Source organism: Carya illinoinensis, chromosome 10 (genome assembly GCF_018687715.1).
Source record: "Carya illinoinensis cultivar Pawnee chromosome 10, C.illinoinensisPawnee_v1, whole genome shotgun sequence".
Classification (NCBI taxonomy): domain Eukaryota; kingdom Viridiplantae; phylum Streptophyta; class Magnoliopsida; order Fagales; family Juglandaceae; genus Carya; species Carya illinoinensis.
Genome location: NC_056761.1, coordinates 10,822,179 through 10,832,421, shown reverse-complemented (window position 1 = coordinate 10,832,421; position 10,243 = coordinate 10,822,179). Strand labels below are relative to the sequence as shown.

Sequence of the window (10,243 nt, the reverse complement as noted above, 5' to 3'; positions counted from 1 at the left end):
TATAAAAATACTCCATTATAAGCCATATACTTCAACAATAGCTATATTAATCGTCTACTGTTAATACTAATATACTATTATATAATTTATATAGTTATACTAATCACTATAATTAATACTATGTATAGTTATATAGTATACTTATCACTATAATTAATATAATTTAATTATCACTATACTATAATTTATATAGTTATACTAATCATTATAATTAATACTTATATAGTTATGCTAAATCACTTATTTACTATAACTAATATTACTAATATATAGCTATATTAATGATCTAATACTATTATAATTTATATAGTTATACTAATCATAATAAGCTAATAACTAAATCACTAGAAATATAACTATATATATTTAGTATGAATGTATTATTATATTCTTTAATACATAACTATAATATATAGTACTAATATATATTAATATATTATAAGAGGTATAGTATAAATTATAATATGCTAAATCACTATAACAGTATAACTAATACTAATATATAGCTATACTAATCACTATAATTAATACTAATATATAGCTGTACAGTATACTTATACAGTTGTACTAATACTATTAGTCTATTATATAGTCTAAGACTCAATTCTAATATAGGCTAAATAATTATAACTAATACTAATATTTATATCAATACTAATAATGTAGAATATAGTTATACTAACTGATTGATTCAACATAACTAATATTACTAATATAATATAGCTATACTAAATTATTTATAGTCTAATATTAATACAATTATATAGTTATACTAATCATAATTTCATAATAACTAAATTATTATAAGTCTATAATTATATATATTTAGTATCAATGTATTATTATATTCTTTAATGTATAACTATTAAATATAATATTTAGTACTAGTATATATATTAATATATTAACATATTATAAAAGTTATAGCATAAATTATAATATATCATATATGTATAAATTTATAATAATATTAATATAATTAACTTAATATGTTAGTATTAAATTACTATAACTACATAGAGTATTAGTGTTATAATATTAATACTAGTATATTATTAGTTATAGTAAATAAGTTAATAACTATTATTAATTTACTATATACTAATAGACTAATAGTATTAGCGTATTATTAATATATATAATAGTATACTATATATATATTAAATATAATTACATAAGTATTAAACAAAATATCCTTAGATACAAAAAAAAAAAAAATTAGGATGGACTGAACAAAACGATTGAACCAGACCGAACCGATCTATAGAAAATTCAATCCGATCCAGAATAACAAAACTCTGGACGGAATAAATCCGATCCGATTCACAAAACCAGGACGGGATCAGACCGAACTCCGCCATTCCCAGAGAATAGAGTATCAGCTGTCATACCGAAATTTTCGTTTCAGAGAATTTGAAAGATTCTGTTGAAATATAAATATAGGAATCTAATTAATTAATTATTTGTACGAAATTTCTAACTTAAGGTTACTGTATGGGCTGTCACTCCAGCTAGCTCTGACCCAATTGCACGTACTTGACACGTGTCACTCTAACTTCCATAACCCCCGGTATTTATTACTGAATTCCTGCATTGTTTCCTTCCCACTTCGACATTTCTGACCCCTCTCTCTCTCTCTCTCTCTCTCCGACGCTCTCTCTTCTGGAGAACTCACCGATCGCCGGAGAAACTCTCGTACCTAGCTACTAGCTCTTCCCTCTATCTCTTGAGTAAGTATCAACCAGAGATTCCGTATCCGGGAGTTCATGGATTAATTCTTCATACAACCAGTACTCGCTTTCCTCCATTACGGCTACGTGGATTAATGATAGAATTTTGAAATGGTCTTTTGGCTTGATTTTTATTTTCTGTTTGAATCTCATACGCTTTTACAAAATTGATCTCTTGTTTTTCCAAAACTCTCTTGATTGTTTATATTATCGATCTGTAATCGGAGATCAATTTGTGTCATTTAAAATGTCATCTGATCTGCATGCAGCATGCATGGAGAAAGCTTCGTTTCCTCTCATTTCTCCGACTGTTTCCTCGGAAACTGTACCTGAGAGCGTATAGAGTTAAAAAAAACTATTTGTTTTGTTATCTATTGTACATGTTGGGTCTCATGTTCTTTCTCTGTTTTTGGTGGGGAAAGACAGAATGGGCGTAGGGGACGGCGGCGATGAAGGAATCAGGAAGAGGGGGTGTTCCTGCTCAAAAGACGATTTTCTCCCCGAGGAGTCGTTTCGGAGCTGGGGAAATTACGGGAGGGCGCTCATGGAGACTCCGCTGAGGCTAAAGGATCGGATCCTGACCCGGTCCATGGACCACAAGGAGCTGGTGGAGGTGAAGGCTCAGAGCCAGAACGAGATGAAGAAGACGCTCAATTGGTGGGATCTCATGTGGTTCGGTATAGGCGCCGTCATCGGTGCTGGCATCTTCGTCCTCACGGGCCTCGAGGCTAAGGAACACGCTGGCCCGGCTGTAGTCTTGTCGTACGTCGTCTCCGGCGTCTCGTCCATGCTCTCCGTTTTCTGCTACACCGAGTTCGCCGTGGAGATCCCCGTCGCAGGTACGTACCCGTAACGCTTAATAATTAGTCCATGCATGCTCCGATTTTGTTTTTAATAATTATATTAAAAAATCAATATTACACCGCACATTTATATATGAATTAATTTTATTTAAAAAATAAATTTTAAAATTTAAATTTTATAAATTAAATTATTCCATATAAATGAATAATAAACAATAAAAAACCTTTTAAATAACGCTAATTTAATATAATTTTTTTTAGGAATTAAATAGGATGCATCTTTAGTATAACGTACGTGATCTTCTAAATATTTTTTGTTTGGGCACCTCCATGTTTGGGATGACGTACGTGAATCATGAGTTCCATTTCTTGTATTTTAGTGTCGAGTAATGTTAGTACAAGTTTTAATTAGATAAATTTTATATAAATATTTTATAAAAAAATGAATTTTATTAATAAAAAATAGTTTCTTTTACACTCGTTTTAGGTGATATATACTTTTCTATAAAGACTTATACAGGACTGTCTTTTTTACAACTTATACAAATCATTTCTTTTTAGCCATTCACGTGGAAGGGGAGGAAAAGACAAAATTATTGATACAAATTGGCATTGTATGTGTCATAAAATCTTTGCAGTTTTGCGTCATATAAGTAAATTCGTGTATTGATATTTGTATATTGATCTACATATTAATATTATTATATTTATATTTAAAATTTAAATTGATAAAATTTTTATTAGAATCTAACTTTTTGATCAATCACATTAAATGAATACATATATTAATATACAGAATCATTTACAATCGGATTTTTTCATCTTTTACGATGCATTGCTACCTCTGTATAACATATTTTAGTCTAAAACTAAAATAAATTAGAAAATTCTAACAATCAATTATGAAGAAACGATTGAGCTAGGTTGCTACTAGTGACAGTGACAAGCTGGCTAACTCATGATCGGTAACCAATTCCAAGCTGGATCATGTGTATATATATATATATATATATAAATAATCATCAATAGTATTTTTTTTCTATATAAGTTTTATAAAAATAAATTAAATAGTAAATTTCTGGTTTAAAGAATAAAACATAATATATCTACATTTTTTTTTTTTTCACCACAATATAATGTCAGTTGAGTTAGAACGAAATTTTCTACTTCACATGATTTGGCTGCCCTGTTTGGACTTGATGACCATGTTAATCACCATTGGTCTTGGTGTGGTTTATTGTTTGATTGTTTGTATGATATATATGATTAAATTCGAAAATGCTACTTATCATTCGAATTTTTATCATCTTCTCATCATCTTATATGTAACATTAGATTATTATAGATTATTTATTCTATATTTTACTTGTGAACTTAATATCTAATGTCACATCATGAAATGATGAATGATGAATAGATTTTTTTTCTTTCATATAAGACCTTATATGACCATACATGCATTTCTCTACTACTTCAATACCTAACCCAAGTCCCATATGTTAAGAGAGAATTTTCTGTATCGGTGATCTATCCTCTATAGTCACTGTATCATATTTCAAATAGTATCTCATTTAAAATATTTATCTGTAAAACTGTTTAAAATATATCATATTAGTTAGTTAATTAATTAATTATTCATATTTTAAAGATGATACAATTGAAGATTAAAGAGTAGCATTACCGCCTTTGGTACTCCTAATTGTCAATTGATCTCAAACTGGAAATTAGAATGTCTTTTCACGTTTGTTCAGGTGGATCATTTGCATACCTGAGGGTAGAGTTGGGCGACTTCATGGCCTTCATTGCCGCCGGCAACATCCTACTCGAGTACGTTATTGGCGGAGCAGCCGTCGCCCGTTCCTGGACATCCTACTTCGCTACTCTCTGCAACCACCAGCCTAACGATTTCCGCATAGTCGCCCAAGGCCTCTCTACCGACTACAGATATCTCGACCCCATAGCTGTTGTCGTCATCGCCGTCATCTGTATCCTTGCAGTCCTCAGCACCAAGGGCTCCTCGCGTTTCAATTACATAGCCTCCATCTTCCACATTGCCGTCATTCTCTTCATCATCATTGCGGGCCTAATGAAAGCTGATACCAAGAATTACTCCTCGTTTTCTCCTTATGGTGCCCGCGGCATCTTCCAGGCCTCAGCTGTCCTTTTCTTTGCTTATGTTGGGTTTGATGCGGTCTCAACCATGGCGGAGGAGACAAAGAACCCTGGTCGGGACATCCCTATTGGTCTGGTTGGCTCAATGGCGATTACTACATTGGCGTATTGCTTGCTAGCCGTGACGCTATGCCTCATGCAATCGTACAAAGATGTTAATGAAGATGCTCCATTTTCGATCGCATTCGAAGCTGCGGGGATGGGATGGGCTAAGTACATAGTTGCAGCAGGTGCACTCAAGGGCATGACAACTGTTCTGCTGGTGGGAGCAGTGGGTCAGGCTCGATATCTCACGCATATTGCACGCACTCACATGTTGCCGCCATGGCTCGCCCATGTCAATGAAAAGACCGGGACTCCCGTCAATGCCACAGTGGTGATGCTTGCAGCCACTGCCATCATTGCCTTCTTCACAAAGCTTGAGATTCTCTCCAACCTGCTCTCCATCTCCACACTGTTCATTTTCATGCTTGTGGCCTTTGCCCTCATTGTTCGCCGGTATTATGCTAGTGGGGTGACAACACCAGCTAATCGTATCAAGCTCTTTGCGTTTCTCCTGCTTATACTTGTATCCTCGATTGCAACTGCTGCATATTGGGCAACTACTCCTGATGGTTGGATCGGTTACGCAATAACTGGGCCAATTTGGTTGGTCGGAACCGTGGGGATTTGGCTTCTCGTCCCACAGGCAAGGGAACCAAAGATCTGGGGGGTGCCGTTGGTGCCATGGCTACCGTCATTGTCAATCGCCATTAACATTTTCCTTCTTGGGTCAATAGATAAAGCATCGTTCACAAGGTTCGGCGTATGGACATTGATCATCTTGGTCTACTATTTCCTTCTTGGATTGCATGCTTCCTATGACACAGCCAAGGAAGTTAACAATAATGGCTCACAGTGGAAAAACGTGGAAGAAGGGGCAGTGCCTTCCAGGACTGGTTCAGGGTTATAAGGATAGATCCGACGCGTTTTAGGGTGGGTTTGGGTGTTGAGAAGTGTTGAGGAGAGTTGTGAATAGAAATAAAAAGTAGGTGAAAAGTAATAATAAAGTAATGAATAGTAATAAAAAGTAGGTAAAAAGTAAGGAATAGTAGTAAAAATAGGTGAAAAGTAATAATAAAGTAATGAATAGTAGTGAAAAGAGTTGAGAAGTGATACTTCAACACTCAAACACAGCCTGAGAAGTTCCTGTTAAATAGGTGCCATGCTAGTGTGTAATTGTGTTCATATTATGGTCATTCTGGGTGTTTCATATTTCCTATTAAATACGTGTTTAATTTGTTGTTCATGAAGGAAATCTAAAGTCTATTTTCACAGGTTTCTTTATAAAGAAATTGTTTGAAGAGTTAGATTCCTACTCTACTAGTCTACTTCACCATAGAGAAAGGATTGGTCTCCCTCCTCCATCAGTGTCCCAATTAACATTCCATGTTGCCTCTAATTCCTTGCTCCCTCGTTTGAGGGGCCCGTCTTATTTGAGCTGCAATGCCAACCTACTAAAATTATCTGAGACTACTACATTCACCATATATAAATGCGTAAAAGTGTCGGAACATTAAAAAAAAAAAAAGTGAAAATCTAGGGCAAGTAGCCTAACAATAATATAATTGATACAGTAATACACAATGATTGTGAGAACAACCATCCATTGACCACACAACACTTACACGAAGAAGTAACAATGTTGGAAGGAAATCAGGCATTGATGATGCTAAAATGGAAGAGAGAAAATGAAAGAGGACGATAATGTGCACGTCTCAAAACCGATAGACTTGTATATTTTCAATGATTCACTTTACACTTCTTAACTATAATTATGTTTCTATTTTTAGGAGAGAATTGAGAGATGTACTATTGAATCTCTGAGCAAAGCCTCGAATCACAAGCACTATAACATTGCGGAGGTGCCGGGACTGCACCATCAAGTCTACTTCATTATTACCGTCCACTACAATTCTAAGCCGATGTTGGTCACTTCGGAAAAGCTCCACCTGATAGATACATCACTAAACCTTAGATTGCCAAAGTATTTAGGTTAATTATACCCAAAAAAAAAAAAGGCAGATGTAAATACGTGAGTTAAACATTTATCAAACTTATACAACAAAACTAAGTCTCGAAATTTGGGTCAACAATGGATCATTTTGGCAACTTGCCAATTAGCCCCACGTATCATTTTCCGCCTCTCTACCTTATCATAATTCCCAAGAAAGATGATCTTATATATATATATATGAAATCTTGGCTTAATTCTTAAAATTATTGTTAGTAAACAAGCAAGTAGAATAATAGATTTAAAAAAAGTCTATGCCAATTGACAAAATACACTGCATGAGAATTTGAAGTATCTAGAGATTAGATACAAACTTACATGGAAAGGAGGTGCATAACTTCCACGAATTTCAGTTGTTGGAAAAGAAGTTTTAGACCCTGGCTTTACAACCTTGACTCTTTTTCTATTAACTTCTAGGACTCTTCTCTCGAGACTACCCACTGAAGGTACCTGCAACATTACAACAGAAATAGTTTATTTCTGTTAATCTTCTCAGCATATTACATAAACAGAGAAGAAATGTATAAAGAGAACATCGAAAGAAACCTTTTTAGAAGATCGATCCTTGTCACACAATGTCTGTTTCAGAAGAGGCCAATAGTGAGATATGGAAAACAAAAAACTAATACAGCCAGAGTTGCCAATTAAGGAAAAATGAAAATTACAATTGATCCAACACAATTTCATACTTATGCTTTATTGTTCTCATCTTAGGACGGTGAAACCTTTAGTATCAAATACGGGCAGATGGTTTTCATTATGGACCGATGTAGTTTCATCGGATATGAAAAAAACCCTATATTTTTTTTTATCAGATTAAGAGTATTCAAATGATATAAGAGATGAACATTCCCCTATATAAATTAAAAACTTGATTGATTAAGTGGTGCCATGTGCGTCAATATAAAGGGGTCTAATCTGAGCCATGGATATGACTTCATCTCCCTGTTAGAGACGGACTGTCTAAACCCCTATACATGTGGTTATCTACTCTTATAATTACATTTAGCTTTTTCTCTTCTAGGCAAATGGTGCTAAGAGCACATAATGCTGGCACTCTTTCTCAACAGGAACTACTGCTTCCAAAACAATGAGTTTCCCCAGGCAGTAGACATCAAAGCTTGATAATGTTGATCTGAACTACATACAAAATTAAAAAAAAAACCTGAGAAACTGATTTGAGAGTTTCCATTATCTGTTGTTAAATTCTTCACAGAATTAGCCTTTTGCAAACATCAAAACCATGTTCTCTTTTCCAGTATAAAGAAAAAAATACTGGAAAAGATGTACTAAGAAAGGGGAACAAAAATTTAAGTTAATATCCTCCTGTTTTCACTTCCAGAAAATTATCACTTACGTTGATCATTTTTATCAACCTCCATTGTTGGAAAAGAGAAAAAATTTTACGAAAACATATCCAAAAAAAAAAAAAAACTGCTGACCTTTAAACCCAGCCTTAAGTTCTTTAAAAAAAAGGAAACAGGTCCAAAAAAGGAATCCTTTCAAGGATGTGGGTTTAAGAAAAGAATCTTAATGCCACTTTCACTGCTCTCGTCCCCAAGAAACCTTGGGCTTCAGAGTTAAAGGACTTTCAATCTATTAGTCTTGTGAGCAGGGTTTATAAGATAACATTGAAGGTTCTTGCTAATTGTAAGAGCAAGGTGACAGAGCAAATAATCTCTAAGCCCCTAAATGCATTTCTTTGGAAAAGAAAAGTTCTAGATTTGGTGCTCATTGCTAATGAATGCCTAGATAGTCGTTTGAGGAAGGGTACCCCCAGTGTTCTTTGTAAGCTTGATATGGTAAAGGCATTTGATCATGTGAATTGGGATTTCCTTTTCTACATGCTTGGGAGATGCGGTTTTGGGGAAGGTTGTGTTCGTGGATTAGACATTGTGTTTCTACTGCCCGTTTCTCGGTGTTGGTTAATGGTAACCCTGCTGGTTTTTTCCATAGCTCGCGTGGTTTGAGACAAGGGGATCCTTTATCCCCTTTCCTTTTTGTCATTATCTTGGAGGCATTGGGTTGTATGGTGGACGCTGCTGTTAGGAGGGGTTCCTTTCAGGTTTTGCGGTTGGTAATGCCATTAATGGGCCTATTACTATTCCGCACCTTCTTTTTGCAGTGGACACCCTCATTTTTTGTGATGTGGATCGTGGTCAGATTCAAGCCTTCTGGGTTGTTATTATGTTGTAAAGCTGTTTCGGCCCTTAACCTTGGAAAGTCGGAGTTGGTTCAGGTGGGGGTGTTGCATAACATCAATTGCTTGGTGTCACTCCAGTGCAGTTCATATCGGGAAGATGAAGTGAAGAGACGAAGGCAAGGTTTGGTCTTCTGAAGTTAGGGTGAGCCATTGGGCCGAAGGGTGTGTTGGGTAGGGCTTTTATCCTGCACGTAGCCTGTTTTATATTTACTTGTAGTCCAGTGGGCCAGTTCGCCCGTTTATTAGAGTTTGTCATCTGTTGTCGTTTAGTAAGGTTCTAGAAGGGGAATATTGTTTGTTATGGTTCCTAAGTGTCTGCCTTTATACGGGGCACATTCTATATGTAATGCTTTATGCGAAATCTTATATGAAAACAGTACTATTTATTCTCTTCTCTTTCTTCTACCTCTAGAGGCCCTCACCCTCGAAGTGAGACTTTTGCCCTTTTCGGCAAAGCCTTGAACCCACCTCATGTAACTATACAGAGAAGTACAATAGAATCACAGCATAAATACAAGAGTGTTACACTTGGCAAGCTTGTTGGGCTTTAAAATTGCTTCTTTACCTCTGAAATACTTGGGTCTTCCGTTGGGGGCGCCTTTTAAGGCTTGTGCTATTTGGAATGGGGCTGTTAAGAAAGTTAAGAAAAGGTTGGCTGGTTGGAAGCAACTCACCCTTGTTAAAAGAACCCTCTCTAATCTCCCCACTTATTTTCTATTGTTGTTTCCATTGCCTGTAGGGGTGGCCAGCTGAACTGAGAAGTTGTTTCGTGCTTTTGTGGTATGGGAGAGGAAACTAAATTCCATCTTGTTAGTTGGAATAAAGTTTGTTATCCTATTTCAGTTGAAGGGTTGGGAATTCGTAATTTGAGGGTCTTTAATAAGGCTTTATTGGGGAAGTGGCTATGGAGATATCAATCGGAAGGGGAGTTGCTTTGGGGGAGGTCACTGATCGGAAGTATGGAAGTTCTTGTGGGGAGAGGGGGGGGGGGGGGGGGGGGGGGGGGGGGGGGGATGTTTGTTTGGTGTTCTAATAAAGTTCGGGGGGTTTATCATGTGGACGTTCATTAGAAAGGGCTGGGAGAGCTTTGTTGGTCATGTTAGTTATGCTGTTGGTGATGGATCTAGGATCCATTTCTGGTTTGACATTTGGTGTGGTGATTGTGCCCTCAATAGTGCATTTCCGGCTTTCTTCCGATTGGCTTCATACCGTTTCAGCTTTCTTCAGCTTTTTATACTCTTTGAGGCTTGGTGGTAATGATAAGGATAGTATGTTGTGGAAG

The 10,243-nt window shown here is 35.8% G+C and overlaps 2 protein-coding genes across 5 annotated transcripts in view; one reads left to right on the top strand and one right to left on the bottom strand.

Annotated features, from left to right (window-relative positions):
* Nucleotides 1-1,613: 1,613 nt before the first annotated feature.
* On the top strand, nt 1,614-6,054 carry LOC122279987 (cationic amino acid transporter 1-like). Of its 2 annotated transcripts, none has more exons than XM_043090921.1 (3): nt 1,614-1,730; nt 2,157-2,569; nt 4,285-6,054. In XM_043090921.1, exons 2-3 carry the CDS (start codon nt 2,158-2,160, stop codon nt 5,655-5,657), a joined length of 1,785 nt encoding a protein of 594 aa, XP_042946855.1. In that variant the 5' UTR covers nt 1,614-1,730; nt 2,157; the 3' UTR covers nt 5,658-6,054. The 2 variants fall into 2 exon arrangements, with proteins under 2 accessions (XP_042946855.1, XP_042946854.1); XM_043090920.1 differs by having other exon boundaries at nt 1,620-1,730; nt 2,153-2,569.
* Nucleotides 6,055-6,276: 222 nt separating this feature from the next.
* The window catches only part of LOC122279986 (187-kDa microtubule-associated protein AIR9-like), a 45,325-nt gene continuing 41,358 nt past the window's right edge, over nt 6,277-10,243 (bottom strand). For all 3 annotated transcript variants that reach the window (XM_043090917.1, XM_043090918.1, XM_043090919.1), the window contains 3 exons: nt 7,305-7,337; nt 7,077-7,208; nt 6,277-6,696 (listed from right to left, as the gene is read on the bottom strand). In XM_043090917.1, the coding sequence (XP_042946851.1) occupies nt 6,520-6,696; nt 7,077-7,208; nt 7,305-7,337 (342 nt within the window). In that variant the 3' untranslated portion in view covers nt 6,277-6,519. The remainder of the gene's footprint in view (nt 6,697-7,076; nt 7,209-7,304; nt 7,338-10,243) is intronic.

Excerpts from the sequence above, each read along its gene's own strand:
- LOC122279987 (XM_043090921.1), top strand. The coding sequence starts at position 2,158 with ATGGGCGTAGGGGACGGCGGCGATGAAGGAATCAGGAAGAGGGGGTGT. Across the intron at positions 2,570-4,284 it reads CGTGGAGATCCCCGTCGCAG|GTGGATCATTTGCATACCTG; the intron begins GTACGTACCCGT and ends ACGTTTGTTCAG.